The sequence below is a fragment of the Quercus lobata genome, chromosome 2 (assembly GCF_001633185.2).
Source record: "Quercus lobata isolate SW786 chromosome 2, ValleyOak3.0 Primary Assembly, whole genome shotgun sequence".
Classification (NCBI taxonomy): Eukaryota; Viridiplantae; Streptophyta; class Magnoliopsida; order Fagales; family Fagaceae; genus Quercus; species Quercus lobata.
The window spans coordinates 88,808,560-88,832,190 of NC_044905.1; the positions used below are offsets into that span (position 1 = coordinate 88,808,560).

At 37.6% G+C, this 23,631-nt stretch overlaps 2 protein-coding genes across 2 annotated transcripts; both read right to left on the reverse strand.

Moving 5' to 3' along the window:
• Positions 1-11,231: 11,231 nt before the first annotated feature.
• Positions 11,232-13,400, reverse strand: LOC115956996 (equilibrative nucleotide transporter 8). Its single transcript, XM_031075249.1, has 2 exons — positions 12,763-13,400; positions 11,232-12,136 (listed from the first exon to the last, which is right to left on the reverse strand). The coding sequence occupies exons 1-2, from the start codon at positions 13,313-13,315 to the stop codon at positions 11,442-11,444; spliced, it is 1,248 nt and encodes a 415-aa protein (XP_030931109.1). The 5' UTR covers positions 13,316-13,400; the 3' UTR covers positions 11,232-11,441.
• A 6,048-nt stretch (positions 13,401-19,448) lies between these two features.
• LOC115973699 lies at positions 19,449-20,687 on the reverse strand. Its single transcript, XM_031093962.1, has one exon. It carries the CDS (start codon positions 20,685-20,687, stop codon positions 19,449-19,451), a length of 1,239 nt encoding a protein of 412 aa, XP_030949822.1.
• Positions 20,688-23,631: the final 2,944 nt, after the last annotated feature.

The window sequence follows — 23,631 nt, forward strand, 5'->3', positions numbered from 1 at the left end:
CACTCGATGTATTACATCAACTAGGCCTTTCAAGGAATAAAAGCCCGATACCCGCGAATAGAGAAGATCACCTTCACCTTGATAGTGGCTTCCAGAAAGCTCTGTCTGTACTTTCAGGCTAACCAAATCATAGTAATGATGGACCAGCCTATTAAGAAAGCAATGAATAAACCTGAGGCTGCTGGACGAATGGTATAGTGGGCCATCGAGCTTAGCTAGTTTGACATAGAGTATCGACCCCAAACGGCCATAAAAGCATAGGCGCTGGCAAATTTCATAGCAGAATTCACCTCCCCCGAACACGAAGACAGCCAGGAAGAACTCTGAACAATCCATACAGACGGGTCATCCACACCAAAGAGAGGCGGAGCAGGCGTTGTCATCACTTCCCCTGAGGGGGACACTTTGAAGTCTGGAGTTCAACTTAATTTCCCCGTAACCAACAACAAAGCGAAGTACAAGGCTATATTGACAGGGCTGAAGATCGCCCAGGTGCTTGGAGTTAAAACTGCCTTGCTAAGAAGTGATTCACACCTCATCATAGGGCAAGTTAAGGGAGATTTTGAAGCAAAGGAAGTAAGGATGCAGAGATATCTCAAGTTGACGAACCAATTGATTAGCAAGTTTGATCGAGTAGAGTTTGCTCAAATCCCACGAGATCAAAATGCAGAAGCTGGTGAAGTGGCTAGGAGTGCGTCAATAGATACTCAAGCAAAGGTGATTGATTGGAGATTGGAAGAACAGGACTCTCCCAGCATCAAAGAATTTCAGACCTTCCTAATGCATACCCGCACTGGATGGACGAGCCCGATCTTGTCCTATCTTAAGGATGGACGATTACCACCGAATCTTGACGAAGCCAAGAAGATCAAGAAACGAGCTATTAGATTCACAGTGTTAAATGACGAGCTTTACAAAAGAGGCTTCTCGTAACCTTATTTGAGGTGTGTCGAAGAAGAAGAAACCAAGTATGTTCTGGAAGAAGTTCATGGGGGCATTTGCGGTGACCACTTGGGAGCAAAATCCCTCGTAAGAAAGAACATGAGGGCAGGTTATTTTTGGCCCACAATGCAACAAGATGCAGCGAACTTCATCAAGAAATGTGACAACTGCCAAAGATATGGGAACGTCTATCGAGTCCCAGGAGAGAAGATGACGGCCATCACTTCGCCCTGGCTGTTTGTACAGTGGGGGATTGATATCATGAGGCCTCTGCCACATGGAAAGAAGCAAGTAAAGTTCTTACTCATCGTTATCGAGTACTTTACAAAATGGGTGGAGGTAGAAGCACTAGTCACGATCACAGAAGCAAAGGTACAAAGTTTTGTATGGAAAAATATTGTTTGAAGGTTTAGGATCCCGCAAATGATCATCTCGAATAATGGTTGTCAGTTCGACAGTCAAGGATTCAGATCGTTTTGCTCAAGCCTTGGCATCAAGAACAAATATTCATCCCTGAGACATCCTCAAGCCCATGGACAGACTGAAGTAACGAATCAGACATTACTGAAGATCATCAAGGCTCGACTAGTGGGGGAAAAGGGAGCATGACCAAAGGAGTTACCCAGCGTTTTATGGGCTTGTAGAACTACAGTAAGAACCCCAATAGGAGAAACACCCTTCAACTTGACATATGGCACAGAAGCAGTCATTCCCGTCAAAATGGGGCTTACTAGCCTCAAGAAGGAGTTCTTTACGAACACAGCAACGATGACCAATTAAGGTTGAACCTAGATTGTTTGGAAGAAGTTAGAGACCAAACTTCTCAAAGAATGACCAAGTATCAGCAGAAGATGGCAGAGTACTACAACCAGAAAGTAAAGCTCAAAAGGTTCCACATCGGAGACCTCGTCCTACGAAAAGTGACACCTGCAACGAAGGATCCAGCACAAGGCAAGTTAAGGCCAACATGGGAAGGGCCCTATAGAGTCGTCCACTATTCTCAGCGAGGAAGCTACCACCTGGAAGATTTGGACGGGAAGAAGTTACCTTGTCCTTAGAATGTTGAACATCTAAAGAGGTATTACGAATAGGAACTGTAGCTCATTTGTAAGCAGTCAGCGTTGTCTTATACTTTTTAAAGCAGAACAAATAAACATATTATTCGGTGATTAACATATTCTGACCATCTTTTTCACGTTCGAACTAAAATCACGATCTGGACACAAAAACTCCAACCAAGTTAAAATGATAAGATACCTCCAAAGGATGTAAATCATTTTAACTAAAAAAGATGATAAGATTTCTTAAATGAATGTACATCGTCCACACCTAGAAAAGACGATAAAATTCCTTAAATGGATGTAAATCGTCCCCAACCAAGTTAAAATGATAAGATTCCACCAAAGGATGTAAATCATTTTAACTAGAAAAGACGATAAGATTCCTTAAATGGATGTACGTCATTCACATCATCTAAAGATGATAAGATTCCTTGAATGGATGTAAATCTTCCCAACTGAGTTAAAGCGATGAGGTTTTTTCTAACTAGAGCAGACGATAAAAGTCTTTGGACTGATGTACATCGTTCCCACTAAGTGGAGATGATAAGATTCCTTAAAGAAGGCGTGGCTCGTTGAGGCCTAGACCTTGAATAGATGAAATTTGTGTAACTAGAAACTAAGGCCGAGGCAATAGAATGGCGAAGTAAAATTCATAAGTAGAAAAAATTTCTTCTAAGTCCCAAGATGGACGAAGAGCATGCCCCAGCAAAAATTTTTCCTAAGTCCCAAGATGGACGAAGAGCATGCCCCAACGAAAATTTTTTCTAAGTCCCAAGATGGACAAAAAGCATGCCCCAGCAACGCAAAGTATAGCAAAACAAAAAATATAAGTATTCACAAACCACATGAATGCAAAGAAGGTAAACACACACACACACACACACACACACACACACACACACACACATATATATATGAAAAAGTTGTAAATTGTTCAAAAGCCCCAAAACAGGTGAGGCACCCAAAAAGTACCCAAAAAAAAAAAAGTAAACAAAGATAAAGGAGCTAGGCAGCAGGGTCGTCATTCCCTCCCTTTTCTAGCGCTAGGGGTTCCTCATCAACAGCTGCAGAAGTCTGAGCAACTTGTGCAGCCTTGTTCGCTTCTATTTCTTTGTTGATAGCCTCAAAGTCTAGATCTTCTAGGTCCGTCTCTAGGCCATGCTTCACTAGGTATCTCCTCAGCAACTCAAAACCTTTATAGTACCAGTTGAACATGATTGTATTGTACTAGTCCGTGAGTTGAAAATCATGGACGGCCTTGGCCATAGCATTCTTCATTTTCTGGTTGGTCGCCGCAAGTTGCTCGTCCTTCTACTTCACTAGCAGCTTCTCCGCATTGAGCTCCTTGGACAAAGCCTTGAGCTTCTCCTTAGACACATTACTGTTGTCCATTATGGCAATCAAGTCCCTTCTCAAGCGAGAACCCTCAGCCTCCAATGCCTCCACCTTAGAATTGGCCACCACGGCCTTCTCCTCGTTCAACAGATATTGGGAGGTAATGTGCATCGTCTACCTCAACACCTGGCAACCAAAGCATACAATGATCAAAATTGACTAAGGTAACCTATGGACGAGCAATGAAAGACGAAGGAAGATTACCTGGACGAGCTTATGCACATGACGGCTCACCATTTTGTGAGAAGACACGCTTGAAATGTCCTTTATCTCTTCGGGCGTCACAACCTCATTGGCTAGAGCAAGAGTTGTCCCTACATCAGCCCAAACGCTAGCTCCTATCTTCTCCTTTCCTTTATCCCCCGTTTGGCATTTCTTTGAAGGAGGAATGATCTCCTCAATAGAAATGGCCGAGGAAATAGCTTGGCCCTTTACTGGAGCAAGGATGGACGAAACCCTCTCGATCACTTCCTTTTCTTTCTCCTTCATAACAACCCTCACTCTTCGTTGATCGATACTAGAGAGGGGCTTATTTTTTTTCACCTTGATCCGAGCATACAACTCCTGGTTAAATTTAGTAGTCATCTCTTTTATAAAAAATAAAAAAAAAAACGCACAAGTTTAGAATGGACAATTAATGTAAGCAACGAAGTTAAGATTTTTGCACAAGATGTGAACACACCAAGTTGCGGGGTCTCTCACCGATGCAACAGCCTAGGGACCTCCCCCCAAAAGTCATCGGAAAGGGTCTCCCAACCATCACCCGACACAAAAAATACCTAGACTTCTAGTACCGGAAGGACGAAGGCAAATTGACGATGAGTCGAGACCTTCCGTCCCAGGGTACGAGCTCATAGTAACTAAACTCTTTAGATTCCTTTAAACGATAGAGATGGACGAACTCATTTAGCGTGATCATGTCTCCGTCAACTATGGTCGTCCAAATCACCATATAGCTTATGAAGATTCTCCATGAATTTAGCATAAGCTGTCCTGGGGCTATATTTAGATAATGGAGAAGTTCCATTATGAAAGGATGAACACGAAATCTAAGGCCACATAGGAAAGCTGCCTCATAAAATCACACCTCGCCGTGGGCAAAGGTACATGATTTCTCACCAAACCAAGGAAGACGAATCCTAGTTTCCTAGGGAACTGGAACCTATCCCTAAATCTACCAAGGGTTTCCTTGTTTAGGGAACACTTCTCTTTGAGGGCGTAAAATGGTCAGGATAAGGGCGAAACAGAAAGGTGGGGAGACGCGGGTATAGAAGCAGTGATGTCTGTGTCAATCCCAACCATGCCAGCTTTAGACGACGGACTCGTCTCCAAATCACTCGATCTAATCTCCAAACCCATCCTTTCCCTCCTTAATACCTCTCGCATAGACCTAAACCAATCTAAGGATTGGTGCAACAGAGGATACAAGCTAACCAACGCTAGCTTTAAACCACTATCACCCAAGACAAAACCCCCAACCCACAGACAATGACCACTAAGGGAACCTAAAAATGCTCCCAAGCGAGCAAAGAAAAATGCAATAGAGGGAGAAGTACACCTAATATCAAAGTAATCAACCATTAAACACAAGGGAAAGGAGGAAATAAAAAGTCCTAAAAAGGAAAAAGGAACAGAAAAGGGGCTTACCTAAGAAAGAGGAAGAAACTGAAAAATCAGAGAAGCAAATGCGAATCAGAAAAAAGGAAAGTGAAGAGAGAAGGAAAACACAAAGATACTTAAAAGGTTGCCTCGGAAAACGAAAAGGTGTGGAAAACCAAAAAGTTTCACTGGAGTGAAAACTCCTTAGCTACTCCAGGCGTGATGCATGGCCACGACATGCGCCACACCACCACCACGCAATAAATACGAAAGGGGTGGATCCCCAAACGCCACAACCGCCAAAAAAAAAAAACTTTACATATTCTTGTGACCGTCCTCAAGTGGACGACCTCGAAATAGGGGGGCAACTGATAAGCCCAACATATTTTCCTTAGGCAAAGAACTTGTCCATAATGGCCAACACTAGACGAAGGAAAGACATTAAACCCCAATCAATGAGGAAAGTGTTACACGCCAACAATAAGTATTCATGTCGTTAGGAGGAGCAAGATCCTCTAATTCAAACCCCTCAGAGGAATTACAGTTATTGCATTGAAGACTGCCATCAAACATCCCCAATGGCTATGACGAAGAGGTAGACACGTATATATACATACTTCAGGACCTTGGGAGAGGTACTGAAAAACTCTAACGAATACACCTTCGTACTTAGGCATTGAATTTTCTTTTCTCTTTTAGTTACCTGACTTTACCATCGGAGGCGCTGTGACTAGCACCACATCAGTGTCCCTTTGTCTTACATTCTTGCAAGGCTCTGGATGACCTTGGTCAGTTCTCCTTTTGGACGATCATTTGGACTGACGATTTTAGCATCATCAATCATAGTAGTCTTCATTGTCACTATTATCATCATCCTCATCGCTACTATTGTAGTCTTCATCATCACTATCATCGTCAACTTCATCATCACCTCTAAAAATATTTATACCTCCAACATTAAGGAAATCATCTTCTTGTCCTTGACCATCAAAAGCACCTTCACCAGTGTCATGAACTTGATAGTTACTCCAATTTTTGTGGTAATTAAGTCGGCAAAAGGCTAAAAGACTTCTATAAGCAATTGCCACAACTATACAATTACCAGTAGCTATGTTTTCTGGAAGTAGCTTCTGAAGAGAATATAGTCTTTTTGATTTTGTATAGAAGAGTTGCAGGGTTTAATTGCTTAAATTGCGAACGTATAGTCTGTGATGAGGCAATGGAATCCAAACACCAGAAAAAGGATTGAACAAGAAATCCCCTTGAGTCATATATATGATCGCCTAATATAAACCAACCATAAGATGACCCAAAACACCAACTTCGGCTCACAAATCTTGATTACGGAATCTCCTAAAAGCTGTTATTCTCAAGACTAAAGAAAGTACGTGATGTTTTGGCACTTTGAAAATCCTATAGCTCGTTCACATTAATAAATCTATATCTTTTAGCTTTGGACCATTTGGTGTTTATAAAACTTGGCCAATTATATTGGACAAAATTTAGCTACAAGATTGGTTGTAGCATAAGAGTACAACCTTACTTAATATCTTTTTATTAGAGGTGAATTTTGACAAATCTTTAATTGGATTACATCTTCTTCTTATATCATTCATGCAATTAAAAATCAATAGCTATGTTATCAATAAATTGTTTAAATTATAAGTTTTTGTAGTTTAAAATTATGTATAAAATATAAGTTTATAGATATATAGTAAATAATATCTGATTGACACAAAATTTGACATGTATATTAAGAGCGGAAAGAACACGCAATTCAATAGTTAGATTTTCAAAATATGTAGTAATGTTTATTTATTGAGTAATGTTGTACCTTAGGTTATAATCAATTTTGTAGCTAAATTTTGTTCAATTATATTTTATGTTTAACCATTCAATATATATATATATATATATAAGTTATTATAATCCCTTGCACTATAGTTTAACTTTAATCACACAATATATGCTAATCATATTTTTCATAATAATATTAATTTCTTTCCAACTAAATCATATATGATTTTGTGTTTGACAGATGCCTGTGCTGAATGTGTATGAAGCAACAAAGCAAATAAGGAAAATGGAGACGTCCTACTGTGTTCATATTCCAATCTTTGCATTTACTGCTCATACATCAGGTGGGGAAGCTAACATGGCAATTGAGGCTAGAATGGATATGTTGATCTTGGCAAACCACTGAAAAAGGAACATCTTTTGGAGGCCATTAAATATATCGATACTAAATGAAAATATGCGTAAGCGTACCTTATGACTCTTATCTATGCAATAATGGTGACTCTTTATGGTAGTTTTGTTGTACATGTAATATATGTATGTGCAGTTGAAATCGTGCTAAAATATAGAGAAATGCTAAAGCATTTTTGTTGGAATGTAGAAGTTCATAACATTGATTGAAAATATGAAGTCATTTATACATTCTATATGGTTTTTAGTTTTTTGTTTATCGAGGAAGGACACAAAATCATAGTTTTTAGCGGTTTCCAAATGTTAGCATCTAAAATGAAAGGCCCCAATTCAATTAACAATAGAAAGTTTATAGCACAAAAGTATGACATGGTAGACAGCAAGATCATTTTTGTCAATTTCAGTTCACTTCGGCCTGTTCAGTCCACTTTGGTCTATTTCATTGCACTGACTTAAAAATAAAATAAAGACAGGTTTGGGTTAATAATACTTATTCTAAATCAAAATGTATTAAAAAAATAGGAGGAAATACTATTTTCGTCCCTACATTTTCATCTCATTCCCACTTTGGTTCCTACTTTTTTTTTAATACCAATTTTAGTTCCTAAAATAAAAAAACCTTTCCATTTTGATCCTTACCATTATCGCACTAACGGAAAATAGTCTATGTGGCAAACGAAGTACACAAGTCAGCATTTTAAATATTAAAAAAAGTCACGTCATTATTTTTCATTTTATTTAATTATTTTAAAATAAAATAAAATTTTCCTTTTTTTCCCCATAAAATATTTAATTGCTCTTCATGTTCTTCCCAAGAACATGGTTGCCCAAAAAATTAAAAATTCAAGATTTTCTTCTCTTTTCTTGCATTTTCTTAGCAACCAAACCGACAAAAACACATACAAAATATGATCAAACTCAACAATTCTAACACAATCAACTAACAAAACCCAAACCACGGTTAGATAAAAAAAGACACATAACTAAAAATACCAAAACCCAAACCACAGTCAGATCAAAACACAAAACCAAAAATACCAAAACCCAAACTGGTCAAATCAAAACAAAAAACCAAAAATACCATAACCCATTCCCACAGCAAGCACTCAAAACCCACTTAGACACCCATAAATTCTTTTGAAACCAACCCATACCCATGAGCACACACACACACACGGCACACACAACTCTTCGTTTTGATCTGAGAAATTAGAGAGAGAGATAGTGATGGTGGTGGCCAGCATTTTCATGACGGAGCAAGGAGGCTCCACCACGTCGACTATGCTGTTGCCACTCTTCAATTTTGCTCTCTCCAATTTCCTCTCTACCAAGTCCTTCACACATAGCTCTTCGTTTTGATTTAGAGGTAAGCGAAATGGGTTGTTACTGGGTTGAATTTTTTGGTTTGGTTTTGGAATTTTTGGGCTTTAAGATTTGATGACTGATGTGTTTTTTGGTTTGTTTTTCTTGTGGGTATTCTATGTCTTTTGGGTTTACTGGAGATGGGTTTAATTGCAAGTTGTTGGTGGTTGTGAACAGAGAAAGGTAGTGGCTTGGTGGTTGGCTAGTTCCAATGATGGGTGGGGTCGAATTTGTGTTTGTGTTTGGATTTGGGTTTTTTGGGTTTTCTAAAGATGGATTATGGGTTTTCTAAAGATGGATTGTTGGGTTTATGTTTGTATTCTTGCTAATGTTTGGGTTTGGGTTTGGGTTTGTGTTTGTTGTTTTTGTGTTTGGTTGACAAGAAAGATCTGTTGTTGGGTTTGTGTTTGTATTCTTGCTAATGTTTGGGTTTGTTTTTGTGTTTGGTTGACAAGGAAGATCTATTACTAGGTTTGTGTTTGTGTTCTTGCTGGAAATCAGTTTGTGTTTATATTTTTGTGTTTGGTTGACAAGAAAGGGCAAGAAAATGCTAGAAAATCTGGGCATGTGTTCTTTTGTTTAAATCTGGATTTGTGTTCTTTAGAGTTCTTGTTGAAGATGAACTTAGATCTAAATTCATGTATTTTTTAGATTTTAGTTTAGTTTTTTTCTTTTTTCTTTTGTAAAAATTGATAAATTAATTTTCTTTTTTAAAATGGGAGGTTGATGTGGCATTTTTATTATTATTTTATTAGCCATGTCAGTATTTGTTGTGCAAATAGTGTACTCTGTTTGCCACGTAGGATATTTTTTGTTAAGTGAGTAACGTTAAGGATCAAAATGAAACAGTTTTTGATTTTAGGGACTAAAAGCAGTAAAAAAGAAGTAGGGACCAAGGTGGGAATGGGGTGAAAATGTAAGGACGAAAATAGTATTTCCACCTAAAAAATATAGATGACAAAAAAATAATAATATTATTTTTAATTTAATGATTTGTGGTATTATCATTTTTTTTTTTAAAAAGTAAGTTACACAGTTTTAATGTTTTGATATGATATAATTTGAATTTGAAAATCAAATTTTTAACACTTATTCTAAATCAGAATGTATTAAAAAATATAGATGACAAAAAATAATAATATTATTATTTTTAATTTAATGAGTTGTGGTATTATCTTTCTTTTTAAGTAAATTACACAATTTTAGTGTTTTGATATGATATAATTTGAATTTGAAAACCAATTTTTAAGTCATATAGAAATTAATCAAGAGATTTCTATAATTATGGTTCTCTTAAGCTTTTAAATAATTCACTTGAGTACGTGAAAGCTTTTTTCTATTGACAAATAAAGCTTATCTTGTAATGTATATAGTTTAGTGTTTTTTTTTTTTTTTTTCGATACATTTGTAATGTATAAGTTATTCAGCATACTATGACAGAAATTCCTTTATAAATAAATTTACTATTCTCTCCATTCTCGAACAAGAATAATCATATATATTTTCATGCAAGCATTCAAAATAGTTAATATGACAAAACAAGGCTGCATGAAGTAAACTCTTTATGTTGATGACTTTGTTGTATTGGAAGAGGCACCATACTTTTTAATGAAAAAAATATTTAAAAAATTATATAAACACAAAAAATTGTAATTGTTCCACGCATTGCATGGACCTAGTGTATATAAAAAAAAGTATAAAACTAAAAGCATTTAGCTTTTGGATAACCTTATAATATTATACATACTTTTTGAGATCTCACAATTTTACGTGTCATTATTTTAATATTCTTTTAAAATTAAATTTAAATTATTTTGTGTGTTTAAACAATCCATTAGAATCTTGACAAATCCTATTTTCTTTAAATGTTAGAATATATAGTTCTATATATAAACAAAATTATAACAAATACTTGATCTTAGAATATATAGTTCCATATAGAAATCTTATCGTAATAAATCTTTGTTAATACTATTAACTACCAAAATTTGATATTTACACAAAAGAGAAAAAAAAATCATATTCTATCTATTTTGGGCCGTTTCTTTTCTTGGGCCGAAACGGATAAGAATATGGGCTCTTGGGCTGAGTTAAAATAAGAGGGGTTTGAGGAAAAAAAAAAAAAAAACTAGGCCGATGGCCCAAAAATGTTCCCTAACCCAATAAGGCTGCTCGAAGATATTAGATTCCCCCAAATTTCTAATCGGTGGCTACTCAAATTTAGAGAAGTAGAACTCTGATTCCATTCTCTCCTCGACAAATAAGTCCATACACTGTCACGCTACGACTTCCTTAAAAGAAAATTTCTTTTTTAAAAATAGACTTTTACTCAAATTAAAAAAAAAAATTCTTTAACTATGGTTTACTCTTACCTTAATATGAATAATATTATTTTTTAGCGAGATTAGAATAAATTGTAATTAAGAAAATAATAAATTAAGGGAATTTTTTTCTATTAAAAAAACAAATATTATATTACACCATCCAATAACTTGTTATTGAATTCATATTTTGAAAATCCAACCATTGAATTATATGTTCTATATATTATTAACATGCATGTCAATTTTCATACCAATCGAATGTGATTTATCATTCAATCCATAAAGTCCTCTTTTATACATAATTTTAAACTACAACAGACATCTAATTTCAGGATTTTCTATAAGTACCAAATGGATGTGCTGTCATTTGAAAGAAGAAAATAAATCTAGATTAACTAAACTGCAGGTTCACTACTACTAAATTGAGATTACAGATGAGTTATTGTTTGGATTTGATCTTCTCTATTCATCTTACATGGGCTTTCTTTGACAAGGTTCTAGCAAACTATGAAACTAACCTCATTGTCAACTAAAGATCAACTAATAAAGCTCAAATAACCCAGAACCAACCAAGAACTGAACCAGCAACCAAACCAAGTCCCAGGAAAACAATCATTACAATTGCAGAAATCTCTGCTTCTGAAACTGGTACAGACTTGGGAGTGAGGATCATGAAGACACTTGTAAGATATCCATTGGTTAATCCAAGCATAAAAGTTAGAGTTACCACTGGTACCTCAGTTTTTAGCCACTTTGGTCCATGCAGACAAGCTGTGAAGAGTGGATAGAACATAAGCCTGGCAATGCAAGCCCATGAAGCAATTTTAATACTGTTTAGAAGGTAGATTGCAGTCAGAGACTTTCCCAACAAATCTGCAATATTATAAATTGTGATCAGCAGAATAGGATACCAATCTCGAAGAAGCTTGGATTCTAGATTTTCAGCTATAAATCCAGGAAAAATGGACAGAGTCACAACATAAATCATAAAAATCCCAAAAGCTGGCCATCGAATTTTTCCTGCCACAGACCAAAATTTGGGCCTTGAACACAAGGGATCAACTTGAAGAAGTTTATTATGCTGCTGCATGACCGGTAACTTGTATAACAAGTTGCAAGAAAGTATGCAGCATATGAGGATAATGGTGCCAACAATAAAATAGAAGTGAGCACTTGATCGAAGACCCTTTGGTGTCTGTGGAAATGATGCCTTTGTTATAATCCTTAAAATCGAAACCAGAACACCTGCCAACAAGCAAATGACTTAATCAGGGGTTGTTTGCATGGGACTTGCCTATGGTTAAAAGTCTAAAGTTGTGGAAGAAACAGCATTCCCTGATTCCTCCTGGTTACATTATCACCAACAATCCATTTTACAGGTTTTCAAAGAGTTCTGTTTCAGTTCCAGCAAGACAACCAGAAAATTGGTTATGATATGCACAGTTGCATTTTTTGAATATCAAAGTTGTCTTGCAAGAGGAATTCCTTTACCAATTGAAATGAGTGACCAACAGTGAGCACTGTAATATTTTCTGAGGAATTCACTGGAGGCATTAATATTTGAAATTAAAACACAAATCTCACACCAATCATGACATGCCACATGACTAGAATGACTGCACATTAACATACAAGCAAAGTGTAACCATAGTGTCTATTATGAAGCCATCTTCCATGAATTTATTCGCATAGTCCAAGCCTTTTCTCTTGCAGATGCTCGTTCATATTTTGTTACAAGTCTGAAAATGCTTCACTTACAGCACACTTCATCTTTAATGCAAGTTTATATCCACTTAATTTTTGTACTCCCAAAGTATTTTGTTTGTTGAATTAGAAAACTAAAAGTAGGAAAGTCGATATTTATATGGTACCTGAAGAAGCGGTTCCTGCAAAAACAGCCTGCATATACTCTTTGGGGAGTTTTCCAGCTGATCCTATCAAGCTTCCTCCCACCAAGCCATCAGCTAACCCGCAGACTAGGACTGATGCAACTGTCACAGCATAGGCTCCATTTGGTGGTTCATTTGAGTCAGAGCTGCACCAAGCCCAGTCTATAACTGGAGCCACCATTAGAGAGATCACAAACATTGAATATCCCAAGTTCATTCTCAATCTAAAATTCAGCCTTCGACTCCATTCACCCCAACTCAACATAACAATCAGAACCAGCACTGAAGAACTCATATAAGCTACAGCGAAAACCTTTTCAACGTGCTTGGTTGAATATAGATACGCAAAGTAATCAACAGCGGTGATTAAAGCATTCCAAGGAAGCAAATTGCCAGCACCCAGCAAGAAATGGATTATGTAAGCGATCTTGTATGTGTCTCTGGGTGCATTTTGGTCTCCAGGACCCTTCACGCCTTCCATTTTTATGTTCTTACCGGTTTCTAATTCCAACATTATTGGTTTCCATTTAAGCATTTTATAAGGTGTGATTGATCATTGTGAAATGATATTTTGATTAGAGAGGCATATTCAAGCTGAGCTGACCAAAATTCTGCCTAGCTGGGAGTGGGGCTTGGAAAGAACTATGACTTATATTTGCTATATGCAACCTTTCTAGATTTGTATAAGAAGTTACCAATGAAAGACTGGCTTCATTGGCCATGAGAACAATCAAAAGCCAGTTGGACTCATTTGTGACTCTACTTTGCTGATGGATTTGATTGATGGGTTGGGAGCCGGAATAATGGGCCTCGTGCATGTAGGAAATTTGTGCATTGTAGGGACAGCAATGGATGGGCAGCATTAGAAGTACTTTTTATTCTACTGCTACACGTGTGTAAGCTGGCTGGCATTGTCCATTTTTAGCTCACAATTGGGTAACTAAAAGTTGGGGGATTTCACCAGAATTTCTATTCACATGCAAAGATTTTTACACAAAAGAATATTTCCATTAGTCTCTCAGAAATCAAAGTGCCCATACTCTAAGATTAAAAGAACCATTATAACAAGACTAAAAATGGTGAGAACTAAGAAAAGCCAAAACAACTCTTGTCAAGAGTGACTTGCCGAAATGAAAGAAGGGTCCCTTCAGCGTGCTCAGGAGGTCACCATAGTCCATAGCCATCACCATCAGGAATTTGATTCTGTCCTTGCCTCTAATGTCAGGGAATTTTCATTGGATAGCTTAATCATCCCCAATTTGACATGTGTCACTTCGAGCTATCACTCACCATTGTTCATGGCTTTCAGAGAGAGAGAGAGACAGGGGGGCGGCATGGCACAACTTTTCTTGCATTATGCTAAGAGCCTAATATAATAATTCAGCAATCAACCACCCCACCATTGCTTCTGTGGCCTGGAGCTGGAGATAAAGATTTGAAAAGATAAAAGCTTTTGTGATAGATTTGTACCAAACAACATGCATGGTGATCAAATTAACAACGTATTCCATATTCCCATTGACTTTTTGGTTATTCCTATAATTAGATGAATGATTCCTGTATTCGTTACTTCAAGTTTTGATTCTGGTTTCAAGGAATCTAGACTTGATGGCTACAAAATTTATTTCTAAAAAAGCACAACACAAGCTGAAGATAGCTAGCCACGTACACCATTACAGCAACAATGCCTGCATTCGAAGGCATGCACCCTCCAGTTTAACCCTATGGGACACGCACTTAGGCTTTTTCGCTTTGAATCAATTACCAGTTTTAAGGTCTACACCAAATTGCAATCATAATTAGGTGTAACAGTTTCAAAAAGCGACACAGCACTAGAAGCTATTATTGCGTATGATACTTTTTAGTTTTTGCTTGTCTGTCATTAATTATCGGTAGAAGTCTGGTTTTTACTTTTGCATATATTAAGATTCTTTTTACAGTTAGTCTCTATGACGGATTAGCACGCATTTACTAGTCTAAATCGTCCTCACTCACTGTTACTATTCACTTTTTATAGTAGATATCTGTATTAAAATTGTGGATATCACACATAATTCTGAATATAATGTCTACGGACTATTGAGTGTGTAACGAAAATTTTCCATTCTACCAAAAAAAAAAAAAAAAAAATTTTCCTAATTTTAAAGCTGTAATTGTTAAAAAAAAAAAGAGAAATTACAATAATTGAGTGATGTGTGACATATCTGAGTCTGACCTCACTCAGCTAAGAACACCACCCCGGCACCTAAAACAAATTGGTAGTGGTACTTGGTACAGTGTATGGTTCTAAGGTGATATACAGGATACTTATTCCTTTGCTACTATAAGTCTATTTGGATACAATTTATTTTGTTGAAAACTGAAAAAAATATAGCAAAATAATTTTTAAATGTGTAAAAAATTATTGTACTCTTTTTTTTAATTGTTCATATGTCTTGGTGCACTGTTCATTGAAAATTGTTCATATGTCTTGGTGCACTGTTCATGTTCAATGAACAGTGCACCAGACGCAGGTCTTAAAAAGGAAAAAAAAAAAAAAAAAGCTAAAAACGCGCAAGCCTGTAAAAAGTGAATGTGTATCCAAACCGGCACTATGTGCCCGTTTGGTTTCAGCTGAAACCTGCGTTCACGTTTTGCGTTTTACTTTTTTTTTTTTTTCCTGCATCGTCTCTGCTTTAGGGGGACAAGTGTACTGTTCACACACTGTTGAGTACTGTTCATATACTATTTGGCACTGTTCACGGGTTAAAAAATATTAAAAATGAGTCCCACGATACTATTCACACATTTAAAAATAATTTTGCTACAGTGTTTTCAGTTTTCAGTTTCAGCAACAATAAATTCAATCCAAACGGACCCTATATATCTATATATATCCGAACTTCCGGTTGGGCATGAATTAAAAACATCATAGTCGTTTTAGTCATGTGTTGTGTTGGTGGCAAAATGTGTATGGGCACCCATATTATGCATTTGCCAATAAAAAGGTAAGGCTACTTTAAGAGAATGGGTTGGAAAGCATTTTCCATTACTAGCCACAGGTCCAAAAGGGCTTATGGTTGTCGATTTATTTATTTATTTGTTAATATTTTCTTTGCGAATTTATGAGAAAAAGGACTCAACAATAACAAGTATTTTATAGGTTAATTATCATGTTCTCACATATGATGAAATGCATGCATACATGAAATAAAATAATTAAGAGAAACTCACAAAGGGGAATAAAATACAAAAAGAAAAGAAAGAAAGGTTCCAAAGTCTTTTTTAAAATGGGGACCTAGGATGTGTTGGATAGGGATTCTTTTTGGAGCGTTAGCTTTTGCATCTTGTCTCATTTAGCTTTACAACTTCTCATATTTAAGGATAGAAAGAGACCATAGAAGTACAAATTTGGTTTTTGAGGGCAAACTTTGAAAGCTATATAAATTTTCCGTTGTATAGATACCTTGTATTGTTCCATTTTGTTGTTAGTAATACATATTCATGCTGATATATGCACATAATAAAATAAGTCATATATGTTACGTAGTCCAGGGCATTGACTATACTTTAATAAGTCAAACATGTGTGGTACAAGTACAGTTGTATGATATCGTTTAATGCATATCCCTTTCATTACCAAAGAAGGAAAAAAAAGGGTATCATACAATTTGCAATTTGTACCCATGTGGCTTAATGGTAGAGTCTTTGTTCCAACACCCAAAGAGGAGTAGTTTGAAGAATAGTCCCAATAAGGCCCGTGTGGTACACATGGTATTATCTATTACCGTCACGTGGCATGGGATTAATGAGTCTACACCAGAAACCCCTTTTTCATTTAGCAAAAAAAAAAAAAAAACTTGTACTTTTTTTTTTTGGTAGAAAGGAAACTTCATTAAAGAAAGCTAAACAGCAGGACAAATCCTGTTTGTACATAGACCGTGGCTATCAGCCTCAATAAAACTTAAAACGTCCACAGGCAGACTAGAATACACAATAAAATCCATAGCTTGCGAGCAACCAATATTAGCTAGACTATCTGCACACCCATTAGCTTCGCGGAAAATGTGCTTGATCCGACAGTGGGATAATTGGAACATCAACTGTCTGCAGTCTTCAAAGAGAGGGGAGATGACAATATTAGTATAACTAGGATTGTTAAAAGCATCTACAAGAGATTTAACATCCATTTCCACAATGATCTTGGGGGAATTTAGTTGTTGGCATAAGAGGAGACCATCCTTAAGAGCCTAAAGCTCGGCCAAAAAACTGCTAGCATTCCCTAATCTCCTAGAGAAGCCTATAACCCAATTGCCATTCTCATCCCTTACAACACCTCCACCCCCGGCTAAACCCATCACACCATTTGCAGCCCCATCCGTGTTGAGCTTCAGCCACCCCATATCAGGTTTTCCCCAACAAATTCTTTTAACAATCCCTTGTCTGCGATGCTTCCATCTTCCTGCACAGTGGGCAAATTCATTGGACTGCATAATGATCTCCTGCACAATGTTTGGGTTAATGCCTTTGTTTTTGAAAACCAACAGGTTTCTTTGCTTCCAGATAATCCAAATGGCAAATAGGAAAAGGGAATTCCAAGGTGGAAGGTCTGCCGTGTAGTTGGTCTTATCATGGCAGTTAGAAAGAAGCCATTCCCTAGTAGATTGAGAGAAAAAGGAGGGAGTGAGAGCTTGGTGACGCAGCTGAGCCCAGATAGGTTTGATGCAAATGCAATCACAGAGAGCATGTGAAATGGATTCAGCTTCCAAATGACATAAGGGGCATGTAGGATCTTGATTAATCCCTCTACCCAAAAGACACTCCTTTACCCCAATGCTACCATGCATACATTTCCACACAAACATTTGGATTCTAGGGAGGGTGTTAAGCTTCCATATCCATTTTCCTGCAAAAGTTTCAGTCTTTAAGGGGTCAATTGCAAGACAGTAAGCACTCTTTAAATCAAAAGTGCCCTTTGGTGAGGGACTCCAAGCTATTTTATCAATTCCTCTAGTGAGAATAGGAGTTGGTATAGCTTGGATCTCAGCTTTTAAGTTATCAGGAAGCTCAAAGGGGATTACTAACCAATCCCAGCCATACGGGGTAGCCACATCCTTGATTCTGAGATTAACTATGTCATGGGGGAGGGGGCCATGAATGAGTTGTCTAATTGGGCCAATGTTTAACCAACGATCCGACCAGAAGTTTAGGCTACTATCATGCCCAGGGATCCACTTCACCCCGTTTCGGAACACATCTTCTCCTTTTATCATACTTCTCCAGGTGGGAGAACAAGGTAGCCTCGAATCATTCCTGGACTCCACTCTCAATCTAGTGCAGTATTTCAATCTAAGAACTCTTGCCCATTGTGAGTCACTCTCCGTATGAAAACGTCAGTTAAGTTTAGCCAAAAGAGCCGTGTTTCTACCTTTGGTTGATTGCAAGCCAAGCCTTCCTAAATCCTTTGGCTTGGTAACCTTATGCCAATTTACCAAGTGCATCTTTCTTGTGCTTTCTGTGGAACCCCACAAGAAGTTCCTATTTACCTTATCTATCCCTTCAAGAATCTTATTAGGTAGGAACACATTTTGCAAGACATGAGCTAGAATAGTGGAAGAAGAGGACTGGATTAGAACAAGTCTTCCCACCATCAAGAGAAGATTGGCTTTCCACCCTGCAAGCTTCTTCTTAACTCTATCAAGCACAAACCCAAAATCTTGCCTACGAGAACCCGGGTGTTTTAGAGGAAAACCTAGGTATTTGCCTAGATTGGAAGTCGCATGAAAACCCAGCTGATCAGCAAGCACCTCTCTTTGATCCGGATCTATATTGGGAGAGAAATACACCCGAGATTTTTCTGCACTAATAGTCTGACCCGAACTGGCACAAAATTCTTCAAGCACACCCTTAATGGTGGCACTATTTTCTGGGTCAGCCCTGGCAAAAAGGATTAGATCATCTGCGAAGAAGAGGTGAGAAAAAGCTAGCCCACTTCTAGAGGCCTTAACCGGAACCCAAAGCTTGGAATTGCATTTATCCTCAATTAGAGCTCCTAAAAACTCTATGCAAAGAATAAATAAGTATGGAGAGAGAGGATCGCCTTGCCTAATGCCTTTTGAAGGACAAAAGGACTCAAGTTTACCTCCGTTAAACAATAAGGAAGTGAACACAGAGGAGATGCAGCTCATGATGAGGTTAGGGAGATTGGGAGGGAAGTTAAACCTAGTCAACATGTCCCTAATAAAACCCCACTCAAGTTTGTCATACACCTTTTCGAGATTGATTTTAATAGCCATATACCCTTTCTTCCCCTTGACTCTACCAATGGAGTGAATAAGCTCTTGAATTATGATAGTGTTATCCACACCTCTTCTACCAGGGACAAAAGCAGCTTGATAAGGAGAAACTAGTTTCTTTAGGTGTGGCCTTAACCTAGCCATAATTACTTTAGTGATAATCTTGTAAATGGTGTTACAAAGACTTATTAGTCTATAATTTCCCAAGACCTCAGGCCCTTGGATTTTAGGGATGAGTACAATATGGGTTTCATTGAGATATTGTGACACTCTCTTCTTCTCAAAAGCTTTCATGACTTCCTCAACCACTGAATCCCTAACAGTAAGCCAGAACCTTTGAAAAAAACCGACATGTAACCCATCTGGGCCGGGAGCTTTATAAGCTTTCATGGACTAGAGGGCATCCTTGATCTCCTCCTTGGTGACCAACATTCCTAAATCTCTCTTATCCTCATCTGAGAGTTGGGCTTGCCATTGGAGGTTTAGAATAGGGTTTCGATGGACCATTCTCTGCGAGGTAGTATACAAAGAAATAAACCCTTTTCTAAAGTAGTCCATGGCAGCCCCTACCTCCGTAATCCACTCCCCCACCTCATTTTTAATCGAGGCAATGTGGTTCCTTTTCCTTTTAGCTAAGGCTGAGACATGATAGAATGAAGTATTTCGGTCCCTTTGAATCATCCAATTAATCCTTGATTTAAGAGCCCATAGGTCTCTCTCCTGGTCTAGAATGATTTCGAGCTCCCTGTGAAGCTGGCTCTCAAAGTTGATTAGAGAATTACTGGGACTGAGAGCTATGGCACGTTGAACACCATAAATTCTAACCAAGATTCTCCTCTTTTTGCTATGAATATTCCCAAAATGGTTCTTATTCCAAAAGGTTGCTTCGTTAGTAAAACGGGTGATGGAATCCTCTAGATTCCTGGTGTTGGTCCAAGCATGCGAAACAATACTAGGAAAAGACAAATCAGAGAGCCAGAAGCTTTGGAATCTAAAAGGTCGATTGAGCAAGACAGACCTTGTAGGCTGAGTTTCCATAAGGATTGGGCAATGGTCTGAGTGGCATCTAGAAAGATGTGAAACTTTAGCCTCTGGGTACAATAAGCACCAATCAGGGTTCGCGAAGAAGCAGTCAATTCTTTCAAGAATTAAATTGTTGATATCCCTTTTGTTGGTCCAGGTGTACCTTGGACCAGAGAATCCCATGTCAAGCATATTACACCTATCTAGACAGTCCTTAAATAGAAGAGACCGGTTAATGCTAACCCCTCTACCCCCAAACTTATCCTCCTCTAATAGAGGTTCATTGAAATCTCCTACCATAATCCATGGCTTATTATGTAAATCTGCAACTTTTGTTAGATTATCCCACAAGACACATCTTTCTGCACTCCTAGGACTAGCATAGATAGCAGACAATAACCAAGCAAAGTCAGAGGACCGTACCTTGACGTCTACGTGAATTTCTTGCTTAGTGATGGCAAGAACATTGATCTCCACTCTGTCTAAATTCCATAAGAGCCAGATCCCACCAATGAAGCCAATAGCATCAGAGCGAATTGCGCCATTAAAGGGAAGTCTATCCGTGATTTCCTTTGCGCGGTCCCCAAACTTGTACTTTGTACTACACATCATGACTTCTATGAATCCTAGGTCTAATCAATGGTTAATTTATCTATATATGCCCCCAATATGATCATTGTAATATAATAATGAGTCTTGTTAATTGGTGCCCTTAGGGTAATTGTTAATGAACCGTTTTATAAAAGTTTTAATATTACTTTTATGGGAAATATAAAAAACAGTTAAATATATTAATTACCTTTTTATTTTCTCATAAAAAGTTTTTAAAAATACTTTCTAAACCAATGCCCTTAAAGCATTTGTTGACTTTACCCTATAATAATTTCATGTTCAAAGTTCTCCTCCATACCAGGTTGGAGGAGTCTTCTCTAAACCATTACTTGGCAGTTTATAATATCATCCATGTGTATTAAATCATATGAGTCACTAAATCATTTAAATAAGTCACATGGCTACTAAATAGGTCATGTGACTAACAACATATATGGAAGATTTTATGAACTGTGTCATTTAGTGGGTTTGAGAGAACTTCCTCAATACCAATTTCAAGAAATTTTTTTATATCATAATTTCATTTAGGGTGAGTTTGATTTAGCTTTTAAAAATTATGCTTTTTAAACAAGTGGTGGGACAAAAAGCATGATTTGAAATTGCAGCTCAAAGGATCCATTGTACAAACGCAAAAAAAAAAAAAAAAAAAAAAAAAAAAAAAGAATTCACATTTACTGGGCCACAAACATGATTTGAAAATTTTACTAATCATCATCGCTAATCATCATCTATCTCTTGTGTTCTATTATACATTTGTATTCCAAACTCAAGATGACTTTTAAGCTTTTGTGTTGAGTATAAGTAAGGCTAAGCATTAGCATCAAGTGTGCTAAATGCTAAAATTTTAGCATTTATCACACCATATACCAAAAAACAACCTACATCAAGTGTGCCAAATACCAAAAAAGTTGGCATTGATGTATAGTAACGTTCTATTATTGGCACGGTATAGTAGAAATGCCAAAATTTGTTTCTCTTATTTTATTTTTTTTTCTCTCTTCTCCAACACAAATCCATCTCTCTCTCTCTATCTCTCTCTCTCAACCATGCTACCACCGGCTTTGCCGTGTCTTCAACCATGCCTCGCTATCAACCTTCCACTCAGCTTTTGGATCTCTCTCTTAATCAGCCTTCAGATCTCTTCCTTTGAATCTCTCTCCTCTCTCCCATGGCCGGTCCTCTAGCAGAACGGTGCCACTCACCATTGCTGCTTACAATCGCCACTCACAGTTAGAGAAGGCAATTTGGTGAGGCGGGTTCAAAGGATGGGGTCTTCGCCCCCGCCCCACATGGTTGTCTTACCCCATCCTTGCCTTGCCCTGCATGTCAGGGAAAATTTTCTTACCCCATCCCTACCTCTTAGGGCCCCGTGAAGCCCCACCCCACCTTGTAAAGCTCTACTTCTTGTTAATTTGCCCATAACTATTACAATTGTTTTTAATAAAATTTGTTTCATTAATAAAAATATACTTAAAATTACAAATAAATTTATCCCATCAAATCAAACTAATTTTTAGTAAAAATTGAATAATTTATTAAAGTGTTTAACAAGACAATATCACAACAAAAACAAAAATCTCATAATATAAAATCAATGATTCAATAGTATATAAATTTGTTTATAATAAAGACAAAAGAAAAGGTTAAAATTGGTACCTTTTTTTCAACCTTGCTAGAGGAAAAAAAAGAGACAGAAAGCCTTGTTGGGTAGTATAAAATAAGTTGATGATGTGTTTGTTTAAATAGTGGGGTTTTAAGGTATGAAAAATTTACAATTTAATCTTTATCAATACGGGGTGGGGCGGGTTGGGTCTAAAAATTCTAAATCCATCCCCGCCCCACCCCGTGGTGCAAGGCTAAAATCTTGCCCCATCCTCGCCCCACCACCTTTGCAGAGTAGAGAAAACCCACGTGGGGCGAAGCGGGGAAGGGCAGGGCAAAATTGTCATCCCTACTCACGGTGGTGGTTTCTTTCTGTCTCTCACTTTCTCACTATGGTTGTTTTAGCCACTCACAATGGTGGGTCTTGGGTAGTTTTTCAAATTAGGTTCATAGGTTTTGGGTTGTGATTATTGTTGTTGGAATTTTTGTGGTGGTGGTTGGTGTTTTTGTACGGTGGTGGTTGTTAATTTGTTGGTGGTTATGGGTTTTGTAATGAATTTGTCGTGGGTATTTGGTTGGATTTGGCTAGTTTTGTTTTAAATTATGTTTGGTGTTGTGGACAATGCGGTGGCAGTGGTTGTTGGATGGTGGTGGTGGCTATTAAGTGGATAGCCAAGTCGCCAGGCCAAGTCGATGGTGGTGGCAGTTAGCTCGCTACTCAATTAAGTTGCGAGGCCAAGTTGCTAGAACATCCTGTTTGTTACAAAACTGACTCTTCGCATTCCATACACACCCTACTATATATAAACCCTTATACCTACGAAATGTAGAGAGCTTCTAGAGAGAATTTTGAGAGAGAAACCCTAGAGAAAAACAAGATTGATTCATCCACAATCTTTAGCCTTTGATTCTCCAAATTCCTCTACTCTTACCCTCTCTATTGTTACATCCTTAAAAGGTACATTAGCCAAAACCTTTTCTCATCATACCCATATCTGTGAGGAGGCTGTTTAGTGCTTAGGAAGCAGTTAGGAAAGGACCAATAGATATTGGTTAATGCTATGGGCTATAGCGGAATCCGGTAAGCTAGAGAAGACAAATGTTCGGCGTAACCTCGTTGGAGCAAGATGCTTGGAGGGCTTAGGTATACTGGGTAGATTAGGTTTGGAGGGTCTTTTGCTGTTCATGTATCCCAACTTCATTCTCTAGTGGATTATTGACCGCTTGGAGGGCGACAGAGAGATTTTACGCCGAGGACTTCGGTTTCCTCTTCGATAACACATCGCTATATTGTTTTTGTGTTTGCATCTCTCTTCCCTTAATCTTTGTCATTTAATTT